Genomic DNA, 22,407 nt, shown 5'->3' with positions numbered 1-22,407 from the left:
TTCCAACAATGAGCTTGAAGGGACAATCCCACCTTGTTTAATACATGGTGAGACTCTCAGGATACTAAATCTTAGAAAGAACAAGCTCAAAGGAAATATTCCTAATGCATTTCCAAAATCATGTGATAATTTATTAATGTTAGATGTACATGACAATCAATTGAGTGGCTTCATTCCGAAGTCAATGATCAATTGCAAGAATTTGAGGCTGCTGGATCTTGGGAATAATCATATTAGTGGTCACTTTCCATGCTTCCTAAGGAACATATCCTCACTCCAAGTCATGGTTTTGCGAAAAAATGAATTTCAGGGTCCTATTGGATGCCTAGAAAATAATGGAAGTTGGCCTTCCCTTCATATTATTGATTTGGCATTTAACAACTTTAATGGTTTTCTTCCAACCAAAGCTTTTATAACTTCGGAAGCAATGATGCATGATTTTGAAGATCAAGCTGTAACGTCCATCCTTTCTTATTACATCACAATCTTTGTTTTCAAAGGAATGTCATATTATTATTCAATGGCAATTGTGAGTAAAGGCCAGGATGTGGAGCGGGATAAAATACAAAACTCCTTCACTTTGATTGACTTTTCATCTAATAATTTTGGAGGCTCAATACCAAAAGAGCTAATGAACTTGGAAGCTCTTCATGTTCTCAATTTGTCAAATAATGCTTTCTCAAGCAAAATCCCATCTTCAATTGGAAATATGAAGCAGCTTGAATCTTTGGATTTGTCAAACAATTATTTGACTGGAGAGATTCCAACAGAGCTTGCAAGCCTGTCGTTCCTTTCATTTTTGAACCTTTCATTTAATCATCTTGTGGGAATGATCCCTACAAGCACACAACTTCAATCATTTGATGCCTCTTCCTTCCAAGGCAATGAAGGGCTCTATGGACCTCCTTTGACCAAAATTCCAAATAATGGGAAGCCAAGATTAATGCTACCACCTCTAGCTTCTGAAAATGACCATGGAATTGATTTCACATTTATCACAAGCATGGAATTTGGAGTGATTTTTGGCTTAGCCATTATTATAGGACCTCTTTTCTTTTGGAGGAAATGGAAGATAATGTACTGGAAATATGTGGATGATGTTCTTTGTATCATCTTTCCTCAACTTTATCTTGATTATCAAAGACATGCTGGACAATGGCACGCAGTTCTGCGTTGGAGTCGTTAAGCATTACATTTCGTTGAACAACATTATTTGAGTCTTGATTTATAAGGTAAATAAATATATGATTATATTTAGCATATTTCATTATATTGCTTGAAATAAACATGCATGCATATTTGTTTGTGCTCATTATGATATGCTTTCTTTATAACAATAGAAGTTTTTTGTGTTAGTGTGCGTGTGTCATATGATCGAGTTCTATTCATATTAATGTTCATTAATGTTTTAATCCTTGCTTTATATTATGTTACATAATACATAGGTCTCTGTTTTTTTTTTTTTTTTTATGATAACATACATAGGTCTATATTTGTCTAGTAGATTTTGCAAGAATTGAAACTTCGTGCATGGCCAAAAGTGCATATATACAAAAACTCAAAATTATATATAAGTTGATTAAAATTTTGATCCACGCTAAACAATTAAAATATTATAGAAGTAAACATGGCAATGCAATTAGGGGACATTTACCCGTTCGTATATAATAGTAGTAAAAACTTGATTCTGTAACTTTTTAATGTTGTTTTTGTTCATTATTCATATTGTCCCTATTTTATATATATATATATATATATATATATAGGGAAAGCATAACTTTAATTTCATATATTTTGCTAGTGTTTTGCTATTGATCCTTGTACATTTTTTCGATGTTTTCATTGTTTTAAGTCTTTTCAAGGTGTTAATACTTTGTTCATGAAAAGACCTAAAATAATGAAAAATAAAAGTGTAGGGCCAAAAAATTAAAAAAAGTACAGGAACTAATAGCAAAATGTAAGCAAAATACAAGAATTTAAAGTTATGTTTTCCCTATATATATATATATATATATATTTCAATTATATCAGTTAACTAACTGCCTTATACCATTGTAAACTTTAGGTGAAGAGAATCAAGCAAGGTCACATTCACATATAATGCAGCTTAGCTATGTATGATAGTGAAATAAAGATTTGAAGTATGATTCATGTAATTATTTGAGTTTGATCACTCAGAAATTTAATACCTTGATGTGATGAATTAATGGTGTTTGGCTTAGAACTGGTGCTTAAACTATTATAAGATGGTGTTATTATTGTTTTTTTTATAGTTTATATTAAGTGATGCATTTATGTTTTCCATCAATATCTGAATTTTTTTATTATTGGCTCTTATATTTTTTCTTAAATCTGGTAATTATATCACTTAGTTTAGAAGGTGTAAAGTTTTTTTTTTAATTTATTTTTGTAGGTGGAAAATCTACTGCTTTTACTCGTAGTTAATTATTACCTTCGTAGCATTGTAAAACGGGTTGTGGGTCAGCCCATGACAGGTTGGGAATGGGCCAACTCTCCAAAAATATGATGGTGTTATTATTGTTTTTATGTAGTTTATACTAAGTGATGCACTTATGTCTTCCATCAATATCTGAATTTTTTTTTATTATTGGCTCTTATATTTTTTCTTAAATCTGATAATTATATCACTTAGTTTAGAAGGTGTAATTTTTTTTAATTTATTTTTGTAGGTTGAAAATCTTCAGCTTTTAGTCGCAGTTAGTTATTACCTTCATAGCATTGTAAAACGGGTTGTGGGTCAGCCCATGACAGGTTGGGAATGGGCCAACTCTCCAAAAATATGGGTTGGGTTTTGAAAATTTCCAAAAAGTGTATATGCGCCAACAAAATAACAAACGCTGGTTTATCGAAATTTAAAACGTATTGTCTATGTATGTATGCATGTATTTATTATAACATGACAGCTAAATGAGTGTGGCAGCACGAATCCAGATTTTCCGAATAGTGGCAGAGGAAGGTTATCTCAATTAATTGTAAATGTCAATATCCTAAAAAAAAAAACTATAAAATAATTTATAATATGAGCAAAATGATCAGAATGGGAAGCTTTTTTCTCGTTTTACGGAACAGTAACAAAAGAAAATTTACTCAAGTCTCCAAAAACATAAATAAAACATAATCGAGCACTAAATGTTAGAGAAACATGACAAACAACAATTGATAGCAAAAGTTAGTGTATATTCCAATTTAATATGTGTATATCATAACGTGAGCTAAATAATGAGAAAGCCAATAATAATTCTAGTTTTTCAGAACTCGGGCTGGCCTAACTGTAAATGATGGTCTCGCGAAATATAAAATAATTAATAACATAAGCTAAATGAGAATATATGAAAGATATTTTCTCTCTTTTTTTTTCTATGGAAGGGTACGGTAATAGATGAAAATTTATTGAAATGTTAAAAAGCATAATTAAAATATAATTCACACAAAAGGCTAGCTCATTTGATGAGAGTGGGAAATAAGGAAAACTTAAAATCTCTCTTGTTTGTGGACTTGATTTTTATTTTTCTTTTTTTCTTTTTTGCACCACTTTCCCTCTATTTCCCATCTTAGTCCCTCAGTCAAATTTTGAATGAGTAGAATTTAATATTTTACAATCATTAATAAACTAGTGAGTTTTGTTTTTTGTTTTTAATTTTGTATTTTGCATATTCATCCTGTTTTTTTAATATAATGTCGTGGAAAAAGAATTGTGTGAAAAATATAAAAATCAAGTCATGTCAGATTTTAATAAAATTTTGCATCCTTAAGGTGGTTTATTAAAAATAAAAAGATTTAAATTATGTTGAGATGCTTGGTATGCGATCATATCAAATATTCATCCTTATTTTGATTACGTATATACCATATTAATTAAGTTTTGGAAGAGATAAAAAAATTATAATGATAAGAAATATCCAAAAGACTATAAAAATAATATTGTTCATAATAATTTTCAACAAAAAATAATACTATAAAATAAATATTATTAAAAAAATAAAAAAATATGGCATATGTTCGAGTTGATTGCCTTAGGCAAGGCCGAGCTAATTAATCTTTCGGATCATGTGCACAATGCTAGATGAGACCGGATCCCACCCAACAAATTCAACTCTAATCCAAAATTATGCAACTATAGATGATAGATAAAGATTTATCGACTGTAAGTGGAAAAAGATAGTGATCCAATTATATATTGATATGAGTTTAATGAATACAACCTAAAAATAAAAATAAGAAATAACTATTTTAAATTTTTTCGACTATCCTAACCAATCTTCTTCCAAAGGAAACGGGTCCTACACATATGCAACCACGCACAACACATATCTAATAATAATAATAATAATCTTCCTAGCTACTTGGAAATAGAACATACTTACATGCTCCTCCGGTTCTGTATGTATATTAGTCATATTCTAAAAATATACTTTCGTCCATTTTATAAGTTACTAGCTGATGAGATTATTTTATTTTAAATTAAAATTTTAAAACTATCCTTAAAAAGTAAAAGAGAGAGAGATAAAAAATAATATTATATTATTTTTTTACTTTTTGCTTTTTATTTGATGGTTATATTTGAAATTTCACCTACTTTTATTTTTTATACTTTTATTGTATTAATATTAATAAGGTTGATAGAAATGACTAATAAATAAGATTAAAGAGAGTACTTTTTTTCGAGATATGGAATGCCACTGAAGCAATAGGTTCTTAGCAACTATTTCTAATCACTTGATGGCCTTAATGAATTATCTTAATTTAAAGTTAATAACTAAAAGTTGAAAAATATAAAAATTGATGAGGAACAGTCTTAAAATAAAGATTATATATCTATTTATATATATAATAGATTCTAAAAATTAAATAAGCATAAGTTAATTAAAATGGATTATACTATTCAATAATAAAAAGAGATAATTAATAAAAAAAATATTGTTGAAATGAAAAAAAAAACCGTTTGTTAAAGGGTATTGAGTTTCAATTTAAAATAAACAATTAAAACTCTGCATATCATATCAAACTCTTTCTTGTCTATTTTCAGAAATAAATAAAACCTTCTCTAAGAAAAAAATGGCTAACATTTGCTTTTGTTTGGAAATGGAAAAAATGACATATGAAAAGGGTTAAATGGTAAGTTAGATCCTAAATTATAGGTTCATGAGTGATTTGAATCCTAAACTCATTTTTAATACATTTTGAACTCTAAACATGGATTAAAACTACTGAGCATATTTTACAAGTTCATCTTCAATGTTCAAAACATTATACTCATCAATGTAATGAGATGCAGACCATCTAAATTTTAACCCGAATAGTTCAAATTTAAAGTATTATTTTATACTTATTACAATAAAATTTATAAAATTATAAAAAAATTAATTATCAAAATTTGGAGAGTCCAAGCTGATATTGAAATTTTGATAATTTTTATATATCGACTATATATATGTGCTTTGCATAGTCCAAATTTAAAATTTTTAACTTTTAATTTTTTTAAAATATTTTTTAGAAACAAATTAGTTTTATATATTTTAATTTTTAATTTCATATTTATCAAAATAAAAATTTACAGATAGTATAAAGTACACTTAGATAGTTAATATATAAGAATCATAAAAATTTAAGTATCAAATCGGACCCTCTAAATTAAATCTAGACCATATTGATAATTAATTTTTTTATAATATTTTATTTTAATAAGTATAAAATAAAAATAAAAAGTAATACTTTAAATCTAAATTATTCATATCAAAATATAGATGGTTTATATCTCATCATACTAATGAGTATCGAAGATGCGTCCATACCTTCCTCTCTCATAATTATTGGATTTCCATCTGTGTTTGAGGCAGAAAGCCAAGACTCCCAAGCCCTCATCTTCCTCAATTACCACCCAACATCTGCCTCCAAGCTCCCTTCCTGGACCTAGATGGGGGGAGAATTAATCAGGTTTACTTGAAATTAATGATAAAGGTCAAATTGTCATGAGTATAATTGTTTAGGGTGTGTTTTGTTTAAGGGAAGGGGAGGAGAGGAAAGGAAAGGTTTATAATATTATCTTGTTTGGTTTTGTTGGAGAAGAGCAGAAGGAGGAGTTTTTAATGATCATTTATCTCGTTTAGGAGAGGAGGGGAAGAAAGGTAATAACTAATTTACTATTATATCTTTATATATTAGTTTAAAATTCTTTTAATTGTTCCTTGTAGAAAATAATTTTACACCTCAATTCAAATTGCATAATTTCTTAAAAATTTACACTCATCCTATCATATTGTCAATATGTGAATAAAAATTAAATAAATAATTATAATGATAACAATTTTTTATAAAAAATGAAAAACTCCCTTAAATATATAATAAAATATGACGAATTATAATTTTTTTTAAAATCCAATGAGAATAATGGAGGTCTAGAAATGAAGCACAATCTAATATGAAAAAGAGTTTTTTTAATTATAAATATACTTAGAATATTAAAAAATAGCGGAGGTCAAAATAGTTAAAAAATTATCTTCCCCCTAAAAAAAAACCTCAATTTAGAGAGAAGCAATATTAGGGAAGGGGAGGGCCCTCCCCTGCAAAATTTCTTAAGTAAATAAGGGGAGAGAGGAGCACCCATCCAAAACCCCCTAATCAAATACATCCTTAGGAGTTAAAATGCGCCAAGAACAAGTTTATGGTTCAAATTATTCTTAAGCATATAGCTTAGAATCTAAATTGTCATTTAACATTGTATGAAAATGCTAAAATTATTGATTTGTGAAAACAAATTAATGGAAGAATGAAAATATAGTCCCAACAGAATGAATTAATGATAGTTAATTAGATTCTTGATAAATGAATTGTAAACATCAATTTAAATAGTTACAAATAGAAATTTAAATCACAAATTGATTGCTATACTTGGAATGTAAATATTTTATTTGTAATTAAAACTCTTGAATTTATAATTATTTGAATCCATTCTTTCAAGTTTTTCTTTGAAAATTTTATGAGGTACCTAACTGTTATTAATTTCCTCTTAAGGAACTACCTAACTGTCATTATCCTTCTCAAATTAATAACTTTTATCTTATACACGTTTTCCAATGTTATAATTTAAAGAAAATCATTAGATGATAATTGTATATAATTATAAGAAAATATTATATGTATATGTACACGTGTGCTACCGAAATTTGAATGTATGAGCAAAAATTCCATTGTTTTTGCGTTGATTAGTTTTCTTCTCTTAAATTTCTTAATGTTGTTGATAAAGTATTTGATGGATTTCAAAATAAAAGTTATTTAGACTTGTTAAATAGCTATAGTGTCACAAAATAAATCATTGTGATGTTGAACGCCATTGCTTGAATATTCTGCAATCAATATAATATATAACACATTCAGATTCTCCCCCCTCAACAACAGAACTATTAGGCTTCAGTCTTGGATTGCACCTTTGCTTCCACACACGAAAGTTTAGATAAATTGGATTTCGTAACGCGTGAGCTTATGATAGTTAGGATATGCTTTCAGGTTTAATAAATACTTATAGAGATATTTAGAAAGTGAGGGAAAAAAAACATGCTACAATATTCTAAATTGATGTATATGAATAAAATTAAAAACTATTTTTTAAAGGGCATCGTTTGTTGAAACGTTTGTTTATTCAAACTTGGGGGACTCATGTTCAAATGAAGAGTCGATAGTGAGTGAACACACTTTGCTACACCCATCTATACTCTTTGCTCCAACATGTTCAAATAGGTTTGGCTATATTTGATTGAAAGGGAGGGGAGTAGAGGGAGGGAGAGAAGGAGGAGGAGGAGGGGGAGGGGGAGGGGGAGGGGGAGGGGGAGGGGGAGGGGAGAGTAGGGGGAGAGAAAATTTTTCTCTCCCCTCCACTTTACCAAATAAGGGGAGGGAATTTTTTTTTTTTAAAATTTCCCTTTCCCTTTCCTCACCTCCCTTTCAACCAAACAGACCCAAAAATGTGAAGGGATAGTGGACCCTCTCATTTGAATTAGCCATTCCGCTCATAGGGGGTAGGTGATGGTACATAGAACATCAAGTACGAGGGTTTAGTTTTGGTGCTTATTAGCTAATGAGCAATCTGGACCATTTTGATTTATCATTTTATTTTTATATTTTATTATATATTTTTTAAAATATAAAATTTTAATAAATTTATTTTATCATCAATTTGGACAATACATATTTAATCTAGATGGTTTAATTTTATATTAATTTTTTAAAAATTTTATAAGTTGACCATCTAGATGTATTATGGACACATAACTTGACCATCCAGATGTACTCCGGACACAGTTTGTCTAGAGTACATCTGAATGGTCAACTTACAAAAATTTTTTAAAAAAATTAATATTAAATTAAACCATTCAAATTAAATCTTGTATTGTCCAAATTGATGAAAAAGTAAATTTATTAAAATTTTATAATTTTTTTATAATAAATATGAAATAAAAATAAAAAATAAATTCTATAAAATTTGGACCATTCAGATTAAAAATATTGACAGTCCAGATGCTCATCAAGTGATGAGCACCATGAATCCTAATCAGGGCCGAGTATGCGAGGAGATCATTTTAAGCAAATTTAGGATTGAACTATGACTTTTAAGATATAAAATAATAAATTGGGCTTAAAATGACCCAAAAATAAAAGGGTCTCTTTTTTAAACCTTTTTATATATTTTTTACAATTTAATATGAAAAAGAGTAAACACTACACTAAAACAAAACCCAAGCTACTGATGAAGCTTCACAAAGAATAATTAAATGATATTGATGTTAATAACAATAAAAATTATTAAAATTTAGTTGATGATGCTAGCAAAGTATAATTGTTATGGGATTAATTTTGGAATGTTATTATTATTTATTATACTTAAATTTATTGTTGCATGAATTGATTTGAACTTATTTTTTTAGATTTAATGTTATGTGTAATAACTTTTTTTCAGGATTTTAAATATGCTTTTTTATATTTTTAATTTGAAAAATAAAAAATAATTGGAGTTAGCCCGTTTAAATATTGGCCTTTCAAGGGCAAATCCTACTTAACAGCTCTAAATGGAAGGTAGAGCCAGAGGTTTTGAGAGAGGGATTGAGAGAGGGATGGTTAACTACATTTAATTAAAATTAATGGTAAGGGCTAAATTATCATAAATATAATTGTTTAGGAGTTAAAATGTATGAGAAATAAGTTTAGGGTTTAAATTATTTATGGATCTATACTTTAGGTACAAATTTTCATTTAACTTTGTATGAAAATGGTAAAATTATTGTTTTGCAAAAGCAAGTCAATGGGAGAATGAATTAATAAAGTCCTAAATGAAATAGAATGAATGTGAATATGAATCTCAAGTGGTGAGGACGTGATGCTCACTGAGTCGGTGGAAGAAGAAATGAATGAGGAAGCTAAAGTGAATGGAAATGAATGAATAGGCTTAGTGGTGTGAAGCATGTGCTTCAATAATTTTGGAGATAACTCTAAAACTAATGAAATGGGAAATATAATGTCAAAAGAAAAGGCGAGGGAGTGGAAAGTGTAGGAATAAAAATGAGAGAATAGAATGAGAGTTTAATGGAATAAAAAAATACTTAGAAAAATACCAAAAATAAATTGAGGAGAAAATAAAATTTAAAAAAAAAGAAAATAAGAGAAAGAGATTTTCACACATTATTATTTTACTTTATCTATTTTTAGAGTTAATAATGTAAGTCAAACCCAACAAGTCATCCTAAATGTGCCGAACAAATTTAGGACTGGAGCTTGAATAGGTTTAAAAAATTCAGGCCAAGCTCGATCTAGTTCGAGCTTAACTCAAATATCCAAATAAAAGAAATAATATATTCAAAATATATAAAATATAATAAATATTAATTAATTTTTTAAACTTTATATTATTTTATACTAAAATACCATATATTTGAGTGTATTACTAAAGTTATTTTTTAAAAAAATTCAAAATATTCATATTTTTATTATTTAATAACTCAAAATAATATTTAAAATATATTTTAATATTGGTTTTTATATTTTAAGGCCTACTTATTTTTTTAAAAAAGGTTGTGAGTCCTATATATCATTTAAGTATCTAAAAAAATATTTTATATTTTTTATAAAATAAGATATTAATTTTAAAGTAAAAATTAAATTAAAAATAATTTTAAAAATAAAATTTGGGCATGTATGAATTCTCAACTCTACTTCTAGATAAATATAATAAATAAAATAATATTTTTGGATAGTTATTTAGTTATCATCCACACCAAATTTGATTAAAATTAAGAATAAATTAGAGTAAATATCCCTTATATATGGAGGTTAAACAATATAAAAAGTTAAAAAAATAATTTAAAAAAATTAATCATAATTAAATGATTTTATTTTATATAATATAGTGATTATTATTTTTCTAATATTCTTAAAAAAAAATACAATTTACCTAAAAGTTATTGAAAATTGTGAATTAATTGGGATAATAATTTTAAATTAGTGGTTTAACTGTAATTGAATGAAGGTCAATTTGATCATAATTAAAATAATATTATTTAATTAAAATATATAAAATATTTATATATGACCATAATAAGAATAATATTTAAATAACTAAAATATTAATTTATAAGTAAAGGAAACATTCATAAATAAGTCATACATAATATAACAAAATTGTAACAGAGTTACTTAAATACAATGTTGATTTTTTATTATTTTTTCTTTTATTCTTTTAAAGTCAAATAATATTTTATGTTTAAAAGAGTTATTTAAAAAATAAAATTGGTTCAAAAAATAGAAAAAGATATTTTTAAAAAGTTTTAGATGTTCAAGTCAGCCTAAATAAGTCCAAAGCTTGAAGGTATTAGGGTCAAACTTAGCTATATGAGCTTTTTATATAAGATAATATACTTTAAGTCTAAATTGAATTGAGCTCAGTTCAAATAAATCTGGCCTGCTCGAATTACCAACTCTATTTGTTTTTCATATAGCCACATAGAAAATGCATTTTAGGGAATAAAAAATAATATTCAATAAAATCTGAAAAAATATGCAATAAATTTCAAAAATTTGTTAAAAATATTTCCTTCCCTTCTAATCATAAATATTACCTATTTATTTCAAATTATATCAAAACAAGTGCTAAAAATGAATATGAGAATGAGAGAGAGAGAGAGAGAGAGAGAGAGAGAGAGAGAGAGAGAGAGAGAGAGAGAGAGAGAGAGAGAGAGAGAGAGAGAGAGAGAGAGAGAGAGAGCTGTGTTTACTTGAAATTAAAGGTAGGCCAAAGTGATACAAGTATAATTGTTTAGAGTTAAAATGCATCAAAAATAAGTTTAGGATTCAAATCATTTCTGGGCTTATAATTTAGGGCTCAAAATTTCATTTAACTTTGTATGAAAATGGTAAAATTATTGTTTTGCAAAAGCAAGTTAATAGGAGAATGAAAATAAAGTCCTAAAAGAATAACATAATGATAGTTAGATTCTTGATAAAATTTTTCAAAAAATAAATTATAAATATCAATTTAAATAGTTACAAATAAGAATTTGAATTACAAAATAATTTTTATATTTAAAATTTAAATATTTTATTTGCAACTGAAACTCTTGAATTTTATAATTATTTGAGTCAATATTTATAGCCTTTTTTTTTTAATTTTGTTAGGACTTAACTACTTTAACTCTTTTTTAAATTTTATAACTTGATAGTCATTATCCTCCGCAAATTAATAGCTTTTATCTTACATGTGTTACCCCTCTTTGAATGAAAATAAAAATAATATTATAACTTAAAGAAGATCATACATGATAATTGTATATAATTATAAGAAAATATTATATATATATATATATATATATAACTGAAATTTTGAATGCATGAGCAAAAATTCCAATTTTTTTTACAGTGAGAACCAATGATATATATAGGAAAATTTAATTTTTATGTTGATTAGTTTTCTCCTCTAAAATTTCTTAATGTTGTTGATAAAGTATTTGATTTGATAAATTTCAAAAACAAATGTTCTTTAGACTTATTAAATAGAATGCGTTGCTTGAATATTCTACAATCAATACAGTAATATATAACACATCCAAATTTTTTTATTTCTCAACAATAGAGCCCTTGGGTTGGGCCTTAGTCTTGAACTTCATCTTTGTTTTGATATATAAAAGTTTATGTGTGTTAATTTTTGAGAGGCATAAGTTCACTATGGTCAGGGCATGCTTTCATGTTTAATGAACGTTTATAAAAATATTTATAGATTACCCACCAATAATCACAATGGCAGTGAGATTTGAACCCATAACTTTGCGGTAATTAACTCTTTTGGGTGTTGATTTTTCAGAAAAAATGACAATTAGGAGTCCCAAAAGAACATTGATGACAATTATAGATCTTAAATTATTAAAATCACAATAACAAATTATGGTCTTTATTTGAAATTAAAAATTTTGAATTATTAGTTGAAAAATTAACAAAATATACTTTGAATTATTTGTAACATAAGTTAAAAATTTACGAGAGTTATTTGTTAATTGTAAGTCAATCATTTATTATCTTTGTTATTGTTACAATATATAGATAAATTGATTAGGAAATTTATAAAATGCATATGGGATTATTTATAACATTAGTTGAGAATTTATGAGAATCAATTGTGAATCGCAAGCCAATTGCTTTTAATTTTTTGTTATGACTTGAAAAATCAACAAAAGGTATCAGATAATCTTTGTAATGTTAGTTAAAAATTTATAAAAGTTCATTGTGAATCTTAAATTAATTAATAAAAGATAATTTATAATAAGTAAGGATCATGGTCCGTTATTAAAAATTTAATAATTCAAGACCTATAATTATCGTTAATATTCTTATGGAATTATTAATTGTCATTTTTCCATTTTTTTATAACATTGAAGACATTTAGTTAAAATAAAGAAAAAGAAAGAGAAAAAACATGGTACAATATTCTAAATTGATACTCGGTACTGCTAATTTATTTCTTTTTATTTTTAAAATTTTAAATTATTAATTATTAAAAACATTTCACATCCACAGAATCAAACTTTTTTTTTTTCTCAATTCATTTCCCTGTTGAATTTGGACCCGGAGGCTGTTTTTTATTATTATCATTTTCCTTCCACTTTCATAATTTATTAATATCATTGTATTAAATAAATATGTTTTAGCCATAGATTTAATGAATGGTTGTGGTTAGAGAAATTGAGGGGAAAAGATAATTAAAAAAAAAAAAAACTGGAGAGGTTCTGTTTCCATTTAATTTATTTCATGTGTCAAAACTCAAGCGACCCAAATTCTTCCTCGTGAAACATTCGTTTCTCTCTCTCTCTCTCTCTCTGTTTTTTTTGGAGGTGTACCTGCTGTTCTCGTCATCTCGTTGTATTGAATGGGACTGTGTTGTATTGCTTGAAACGTGAAGCAGATTCACTACCACGTTATTATTGTCATAGCGGTGTAAATCCGTTGAATTAGTCAGTGGCAATATGATGCTCAAATTCAGAAGGAAATCACAGAGAATCTCACGAGTAGAAAAAATAAAGGAGAATTTCAGTCAAGGACTATGAAAGAGAGATATTTAATCATGGGTTTAAAAAAATTTATTTTTTTTTTTGCAAGATTTCTAGACTAAAGCGAAATAAAATAGATACAAGACTGAAATGCCCTTCTTCAAACTTAACAAGTACTTAATTACTATTTAAATTTATTTGTTAATTGCTTACTTGTACTTGTTATTCCTTAACAGTACTGGTTAAATAATTAACTAGTTAATTACATGACTCCATAATTTTAAGAACATTACTTATTAATTTCAAAACTTTATTTGTTAATTTGTTAATATGGTTTGTTAACTACTTAACTTAATTTGTAAATCCTTTATAAGGCTTGTTCACTCAATTGAACCGAAAAGCACCATCATTAAATGTTAATTTTTTTTATTTCATTTGTTAACTTAACAATATCATTCGTAAATTGCCTGATTTTACTTGTTAATAATCATACTAATATCAGTTGTTAATTATCTAACTTTTATTTGTTAATTTATTATTATCAATTGTAAATTATATGACTTGTGAATAATCAAACTAATTCAATCATTTTATCCCAAATGCAAAATTATTAGTCCTTAATTCTCTAATTTTACTTATTAATTTACTAATATCGGTTGTCAATCATTTTTTCTTTCTTTTGTAAAAGGGTGGTTTTTTTAGCCTCCCATTTTATTTTAATTTAGTCCAAAAATTCTGCAGAGAATTTTTAAAATATTTTGGAACCCACTAAGAAATATCTCTCTTTCATGATTTTTAACTAAAATCCTTCCAAAAAATAAAGAGTACATTATAGAAAATGTTTTATAATGTGAAAAGAAGGAATGCCACCTAAAAAGATGGCAATTAATTAATTTTTACGTTGATTAGTTTTCTTCTCCATAATTTCTTAATGTTGTTGATATAAATTTGCCTTGTATTCTTGGAGAACCATTGATGTAAAGGAAAATTTAATTTTCCATTACGCCATTGGCTCTTAGTTGATGCCAACAGTTCGGTCTCAATAGAATTCAATTATACGATGCCGATTCGTGCCTACTATTTGGCCCAGGTCGGTGGTAGTGGCTCTGTCCCAGTTGGTGGTGGCTGCGTTTTGGTCCTAGTTGTCATTGGCAATTTGATTTTGTTCGGCGTTGCTGATGGGCTAATCAAATTACAATGATATTGAGGTAGGATTTAAAATAATAAGGTCTTAAGGATTTCAAATTATAAAGAGACTGAAGTAGAATTTAAATTTAAATTTGGGTCTATACATTTTTAATTGGGAGAATGACAGAGAGGTTCTAAAAAGATTAATTAATTCAAGTTATGTTACAAGTGTCAAATTTTAAGAATTTGCAACTCAATCTCTCAATTTTGCAACTTTGTTGTGATGAAGTTACAACATATATTCCAAATTTTAACAGAGAAAACAATTTTTTATTCTTTAACTATGTTAAAATTTAGAAAATAAGCTACAAATCTATCACAATGCAATTATAAAATTAAGAGACGGACTTGCAAATTTATGAAATTTGACACTTGGAACTTAACTTGAATTAATTAGTCCTTTTTTGACCTCTTTGTCATTCTCCCTTTTAAATTACTCAAACAATGAATATGGCATAAATCTAAATCTCCATGTATCTAAACATAGGTTTAGCATATTTGAGAATGTCAATTACGATATATTATGAATTGTTTATTATGAGACATATAATGAGCATTCAATTTATATAAATATTGAGGGTGGAACACAATTTTGGAAACTATGGTGAAAAACAAACATGTTGCACTTGGTTTCTTTAAGGAATTTAAAGATCAATCATGTGTCAGCAATTTTGTAAGTTTTTAATATGATAAATATTTGGTTGAGAAAGTAATAAATTATAAATGCAATAAGTTATCTTTTGTTCCGTAGCAAGGCTGGACCACATTGCTTTCATTCTTTTTGGGAATATCAAAGTATTGGTTTGGTCTGAAGACTGAATCATAGTCAATGCACAAAATGTTTCTTATTTGTTATAAATTTAATCGAGTTTTGAATGTGAGATTTTCCATTAATTGATACTACTAGAGTTGTGATCCAGTGTTACACATGAGGTGTGATTTATGCATGTGATTGATCGTGTTAATATATTATGAGCATTGGTTTGTTAAGAAAAACAGATTGCTTATTGTATGATTTATTTTGAGGTATGATAAATTAAATCATCATATTTGAAAAATCATAGATGATTAAATAACAGAGTATATATGTTGCAAATTATACTTATGGGTTTAGTGAATTTGTACATGGGTTTGTTTCATTCTTGTTCTACTATTGAACCAGGATAGTTGTAGTACTCATTTAATTGAAGTATTATTGATGTAAAAATAGGACTTATGGATATTATATTATGAAATTCTAATTAATTAGAGTGGCTGGCAATATATATGAAAATTCCAATTTAATTAGTATGGGAAGATATGATATTGTGAGATTCTAATTTAATTAGAATTATTATTAATAAGATATTAGGATTTTTTTTTGTGTTTGAAATATCAAAAACTATAGGGCTGTTCAGCAAGTTATTTTGCTTTGTTCTAAAAATATATGTCTATTGTTAAGGAGGTTTCACTTAATTAATCATGAGGAGTTTCAACAATTGTGTTGGAATTGCTCTTAATAATAGTATTATTGGACACAATTCAAAACATATTTTCTAAGGAGTTTTCTGACAAATTTAGTGTGTGTTTGGATTAAAAAATTTAAAACTGAAGTCATGATTGAACTAAGGTTGCCATGAGGTTAGAAGAAAAGTTAGTTAATGAAACATGATTAATATTTGGATACCTTTTTTATAAGTCAGAGATAAATTAAATTTTATTTGAATAATTTGATTCAAAAGCCAGTTAAGGCTTTTAATGACAAAAATATGCATAAATTTTTTAGTATATATTTTTTGACTAATTGATAAGTAAAAAAAAATACTAAACTTAAAGTGACAATTAATAAGTAAGAAATCTTAAATATTCAATTCTGAAAAGCTACAGATTACAAAATATTTAATTGATATGATTTATAAGTTTAAATATTCACTTATGAAAAGCTATAGATTACAAAATATTCAATTGATATGATCTATAAGTTGATCTCTAATAATATTCTGAACATAATACATCTGTCATGATGATTTCAGTGAAGTTTGCCTTTTAAAAATTGAGAAAGAATATATAATACTTTATAAAAAATAATAAAATGATGAAAAATACTAAAAGGGTAAACTTCACTGAATCATTTTATTAATTTGTATAAAATATTAGCTATTTTCTTTGTTTAAAAAAGCTAAATTGAAATTCACAGATCTCAATTTAAAGGATTTAAATCCAAAAATATAAACATTAAAATATTGTAAGACTAATAGAATTAAAATAATGTGAATTGCTGTATTTTTATTATTAAAAAAAATGTTATAAGCGACGTGAGCATATAAGAATTTCTCTCATCCTTCTCCTTTGTCCCCACTAATTTCTCTCTCTTCATCTTTTGTAATTATTATTATTATTATTATTATTATTATTATTTGATGTTGTCGTCTTGCTTGTCTTTGGCCAAAAATACAAAGAAAAGACATCTGAATGCAAAACAATGGCTCACTAGTACCAAGGCTGAATGCAGAATCCAGGAAAGATAACTTCAGGAAAAAAGCTCATTTAAACCATAACTTCAGTTGAAATTTTTTTCCATCCAAACAAGACGTTTTGCGATTTTTACATCCTAATAACCTCGGCTTGGGCCATGGCCTACAACATGTAATTGCTTCGCGTTCGTCCATGGCTGGCATTCTATCGTCTCTTGGTTTAGGAGGTCGCCGGTTTTCTTCCGTCCATTTCGCAGTATACGATGGTGGAGCCGCTGGAGATGACCATCGAGCATGCCCCACCCAAATACATGCTATCTGCCTATATTAAATTTTGCAACAATATTATGTGTTCTAAGGACCAAATTATGAAAAAAAACATTTATTTAAATAAATAATTAAAGATCAAATTGTAAATCACACAGAGCATATCAGTTTGGTCAAAAGGTTCTAAATTTAGAATTTTATAATTTATCTATTTATTTTAAATTTTTAGATTTTAATATTTTATAATTTAACAATTTATTTTATATTTTATAATTCACAAACAATAGTTAATTATATATGCGCCTTTTCTTTTACATTGTGTGTGTATATATATCATAAAATTTATATACATATCAACTAAATTTTAAATCAAATCATTCAAATAAATTTTAATTTATTTAACTGATATTTTAAAAAATTATTCAAATAAAGTCATGATAAAGAGACGTTTGTTTTTTCTAACCTCAAGTTTGCTAACTGCAATTGCTTTCAACCTTGGTTGCAAATTTCTTAATCCAAACACAACCAACCTAATTGACTGCACTTTAGCCTTGGAATGCACTTTTGGTTAAATAGATTTATTAACTTTCTAGGGTGTTTCCACCAAAAGTTAGTTCAATTAATTAGAATTTAACCTATGATCCATAGGTCATGAGAAAAAAATTCTACTACTAATGTGAGAACTTTATCAACCTAAAAGCATGTCTTGATCTTGGTGAACTTAAGACCCAATTAATATGAACTTTTTTCACCAGGAAAACTCTCTCTTGGGTGTTGATTTTTGTTATAACATTGAAAACATATAATTAAAACTACAAAAAGTTTAAAAAAAAGAGCAAAAATTGTACAGTGTTCTAAATGATATGAATAATAAGAATTTAATTATATTATAACTTGAAAGTATTCTAATGTGAAAAATAAATAAGAATTAATAACAATTAATATTCTAACTTGAAAAATTTCGCGTGTTCCTAACTTTGACATAGACTCTTGCAATGACTTTTAGAAAACACCTGTCAATTCATCTCTCTCTCTCTCTCTCTCTCTCTCTCTCTCTCTCTCTCTCTCTCATCTCTCTCTCTCTCCTCTCTCTCTCTCTCTCTCTCTCTCTCTCTCTCTCTCTGTTCCTTGATAGATGGTCCTACGTAATAAAATTTTTTATTATTCATGAAATGAAGTTTGACTTCCGCAAATTAAGTGGAGGTCTAATGTCATGAATATTGAAGAAGACATAAATAGTTTGTATCAGAGAACTTGATTATCTGATTGCACAAGGAAGCATCCTTCATAATCTTCCATTATGAGGATCCTTTCAATTTTATCTCTTCACTCCATACTATTTTGCTACATGCGTCTTCGCAGCCACTTGTTGGCGGTGTCCGGTTTTTGTATTGAAGATCAACAATCACTATTGCTGCAACTGAAGAACAATGAATTCAAGTTCGATGCTTCATGGTCTACTAAACTAGTAAGCTGGAATCAAAGCTTTATTTTTTATTACTGTGATTGGAGCGGTGTAACTTGTGATAAGGAGGGGCGCGTTGTTGGTCTGGACTTGAGTTGGGAATTCATAGATGGAGAATTGCATAATTCAAGTGCTCTTTTCTGTTTCCAGCATCTTCAAAACTTGGATTTGAGTCATAATCATTTCAATTCTTCAATTCCGCCTACAATTGGAAATTTGAAGAACTTGGTCTCTTTGAATTTGTCTGATAATTTTTTTGCAGGGCAAATACCAATGGAGATTTCCCAGTTGAAAAATTTGGTTAGTCTTGATTTACCTTCTTCTTCATCCTTGAAACTTGAAATTCCAAATTTGCAACAACTAGTCCAAAACCTAACAAAAATCAGGTATTTGTACCTAGATTATGTAAAAATATCAGCTCAAGGAAAAGATTGGAGCAATGCTTTGTTAGCAATTCCTAGTCTTGAAGAAGTGAGCATGATGGGGTGCAATCTCTTCGGACCCATTGATTCTTCATTGGAGAGACTTGAGAATCTCTCAAAACTTTATCTTGATAGTAATGATCTATCATCCATAGTGCCCGAAAGCTTTGCCAATTTAAAGAAATTGACTATCCTGAGTCTTCAAGATTGCAACTTGAGGGGAGATTTTCCGCATAAGATATTCCAAATAGAAACACTGTCCTTTGTAAGCATACTTCACAATGACAATCTCCACGGTTCCTTGCCATACTTCCCACTAAATGGATCTCTTGAGACTTTAATAGTAAGAAAAACAAACTTCACTGGTCCAATCCCTTCTTCTCTATTTGCACTCCCATCTATAGCATACGTTGATCTTTCATTCAACCATTTTGATGGTGAAATAAAGCCTGATATGTTTCAAAGTCATCAATATTTAGATATATTAGATCTTTCTTACAACAACTTATCCATGGTTATTGATGCTAACCTCTCTTCATTTCCAAACATATTTCATCTTGGATTAGCTTCTTGTAACTTGACTGAATTCCCAGCGTTCTTAAGAAACCATTCTACGATGGTTTGTTCTCTTGACCTCTCAAACAACCATATTCAAGGATTGATACCTCATTGGATTTGGAAACTTCAAGGATTACAGTGGTTAAATCTTTCTATCAATTATTTGACAGGTTTTGAATCTATGAAAAATCTCACAAATAATTTCTATGTTCTTGATCTTCATTCCAATGAACTCCAAGGACGAATTCCAGTGTTCTCTTCTGTGGCTTATTTGGACTGCTCAAGTAATAACTTCAACTCTATTATTCCACACAATATTGGAACCCATTTATCTTCCACTTTTTTCCTCTCTCTTTCTGAAAACAAATTTCATGGACACATTCCTCGTTCCTTGTGCGAAGCTTCTCTTCTAAATGAGCTCGATCTTTCCAATAATAGCTTCAAAGGGACAATTCCAGCTTGTTTGATAGAGAGTGAGATGCTTTGGGTATTAAGTCTTGGAAACAACAAGCTCACTGGTAAAATCCCTAATTCATTTCCAGAATCATGTTGGTTAAAGGCTTTAGATATCCATGAAAATCAATTGAGTGGGCTAATTCCCGAGTCTCTTGCTAGATGCAAGTACTTAGAGATGCTAAATCTTGGGAATAATCATATCGAGGGACACTTTCCATGCTTGTTGAAGAAAATATCCACATTGCGGGTGATGGTATTGCGAGGGAACAGATTAGAGGGCCCCATTGAATGTTTTGACATCAATGGAACTTGGCCAGTCCTTCAAATTATTGATTTGTCTTTTAATAACTTCAGTGGTTTTCTTCCAACAAGAACCTTCACAACATGGGAAGCAATGAGTAAAGGTTTTTGGGACTCCAATTATGACCTAATTATTTATAATGGAACCGGTTACTACTATGACACGGTGAAAATTATGAGTAAAGGCAAATATATGGAGTTGGAAAAAATACTAAACTTATTTACTTTGATTGACTTCTCATCTAACCGTTTTGAAGGGCCTATACCTAAAGAGCTGATGAAGTTTGAAGTTCTTCATGTTCTCAATTTATCAAATAATGGTTTCTCAGGCAAAATCCCATCTTCAATTGGAAATATGAAGCAGCTTGAATCCTTGGATCTTTCAAGCAATTCTTTGACTGGAGAGATTCCAATAGAGCTTGCAAGTTTGTCATTCCTTTCATTTTTGAACCTTTCATTTAATCATTTGATGGGAATGATCCCTACAAGCACACAACTTCAATCATTTGATGTCTCTTCCTTCCAAGGCAATGATGGGCTCTATGGACCTCCTTTGACCAAAACTCCAAGTTATGGAAAGCCTGGACCGATGCCACTTCTAGCATCTAGAAAGGATCATGGAATTGATTTCAAGTTTATCACGGGCATGGAATTTGGATTGATTTTTGGCTTAGCCATTATTGTTGGGCCTCTTTTCTTTTGGAAGCAATGGAAGGTACGTTACTGGAGGTGGGTGGACAATGTCCTTTGTAGCATCTTTCCACAACTTTATCTTGATTATCAAAGGCATGAGGGAAAATGGCACGTAGTTCTGCGTTGGAGTCGTTAAGCATCACTCTTTGTTCAACAAACATGATTTGAGTGTTGATTTATAAGGTAAACGAAATATATGACCATATTCAGCAAAATTTATTATATTGTTTGAAATATAGATGCATGTGCATTTGGTTTTAGTGTTAAATGAAAATTGGCCTCTAAATTACAGGTCCAAGAGTGTTTAAAACCTTAGACTTATTTTTAGTGCAATGTTTTTATTCAATATTTCAAAACAAAATATTGCACCTACCTTTATCATGCATTCTTGCTACGTTCCTCATGACTGGTTCTTCGTGATGCGGGTATGTGGTGGTAAATAAGTCCCTTATTTGAAAATTATACATAATTTTTCCTTAAATTCTATGTACCATTTTTAAGATCTGCACTAGTTGATTAAAAAAATGATTTTTTATTGTTAAAAGAATGAATCATATATAGTTGTAAAGATTTGATAATAAAATATATTGTAATAATTTTTTAATGTTGCTTTTGTCCATTCTACTTCTTATCTCTATTAATAATTTGCTTTAATTTTATTACTTATCTAATTGTGTTATTATTGTAAATTTTAGGTGAAGAGGATGATCAGGAGTCGCATATTCAAATATGATTCAGTTTGGCTATGATTGTTGAATAAAGATATGAATTAGATAATTCATTCATACAATTGTACAATGATTTTGAATTTGATAGAGCTTACATTTAATGTTTGTGTGATGGATTAATGGTTTTTTATTATAATATGTACTTGAACTCGCTACAAAAAATTTGACTTAGTCAACAATGACTTGTTATGAGAGCTCTTGTCACTAATTTTATTTGCAATGACAATAAAAGTTGCTATTAAAAATATTCAATCAGCAGCAGCAAATGTCATCACAGAAAGAAAAATTTGTCACTATCGAAAGTTGATAATCGACAACGACAAAATTTGTCACATA

At 28.0% G+C, this 22,407-nt stretch overlaps 3 protein-coding genes across 4 annotated transcripts; all 3 read left to right on the top strand.

The window, feature by feature from the left end:
• The first annotated feature begins 136 nt into the window (after positions 1–136).
• On the top strand, positions 137–1,186 carry LOC129302624 (receptor-like protein 18). The gene has a single exon (XM_054941537.1). It carries the CDS (start codon positions 137–139, stop codon positions 1,184–1,186), a length of 1,050 nt encoding a protein of 349 aa, XP_054797512.1.
• A 17,611-nt stretch (positions 1,187–18,797) lies between these two features.
• Positions 18,798–20,601, top strand: LOC129302623 (receptor-like protein 6). Its single transcript, XM_054941536.1, has 2 exons — positions 18,798–20,515; positions 20,580–20,601. Exons 1-2 carry the CDS (start codon positions 18,798–18,800, stop codon positions 20,599–20,601), a joined length of 1,740 nt encoding a protein of 579 aa, XP_054797511.1.
• LOC129301676 (receptor-like protein 19) lies at positions 18,827–21,505 on the top strand. Of its 2 annotated transcripts, XM_054940271.1 has the most exons (2): positions 18,827–18,917; positions 20,908–21,505. In XM_054940271.1, the coding sequence occupies exon 2, from the start codon at positions 20,928–20,930 to the stop codon at positions 21,477–21,479; it is 552 nt and encodes a 183-aa protein (XP_054796246.1). In that variant the 5' UTR covers positions 18,827–18,917; positions 20,908–20,927; the 3' UTR covers positions 21,480–21,505. The 2 variants fall into 2 exon arrangements, with proteins under 2 accessions (XP_054796246.1, XP_054796245.1); XM_054940270.1 differs by lacking the exon at positions 18,827–18,917 and having other exon boundaries at positions 20,585–21,505.
• The last annotated feature ends 902 nt before the right edge of the window (positions 21,506–22,407 follow it).

This window comes from Prosopis cineraria, unplaced genomic scaffold (assembly GCF_029017545.1).
Source record: "Prosopis cineraria cultivar Desert tree isolate PC_DT_omini unplaced genomic scaffold, ASM2901754v1 PC2, whole genome shotgun sequence".
Taxonomy (NCBI): domain Eukaryota; kingdom Viridiplantae; phylum Streptophyta; class Magnoliopsida; order Fabales; family Fabaceae; genus Prosopis; species Prosopis cineraria.
The sequence above is the reverse complement of the archived record's forward strand: the minus strand, read 5'-3'. Positions and strand labels throughout refer to the sequence as shown.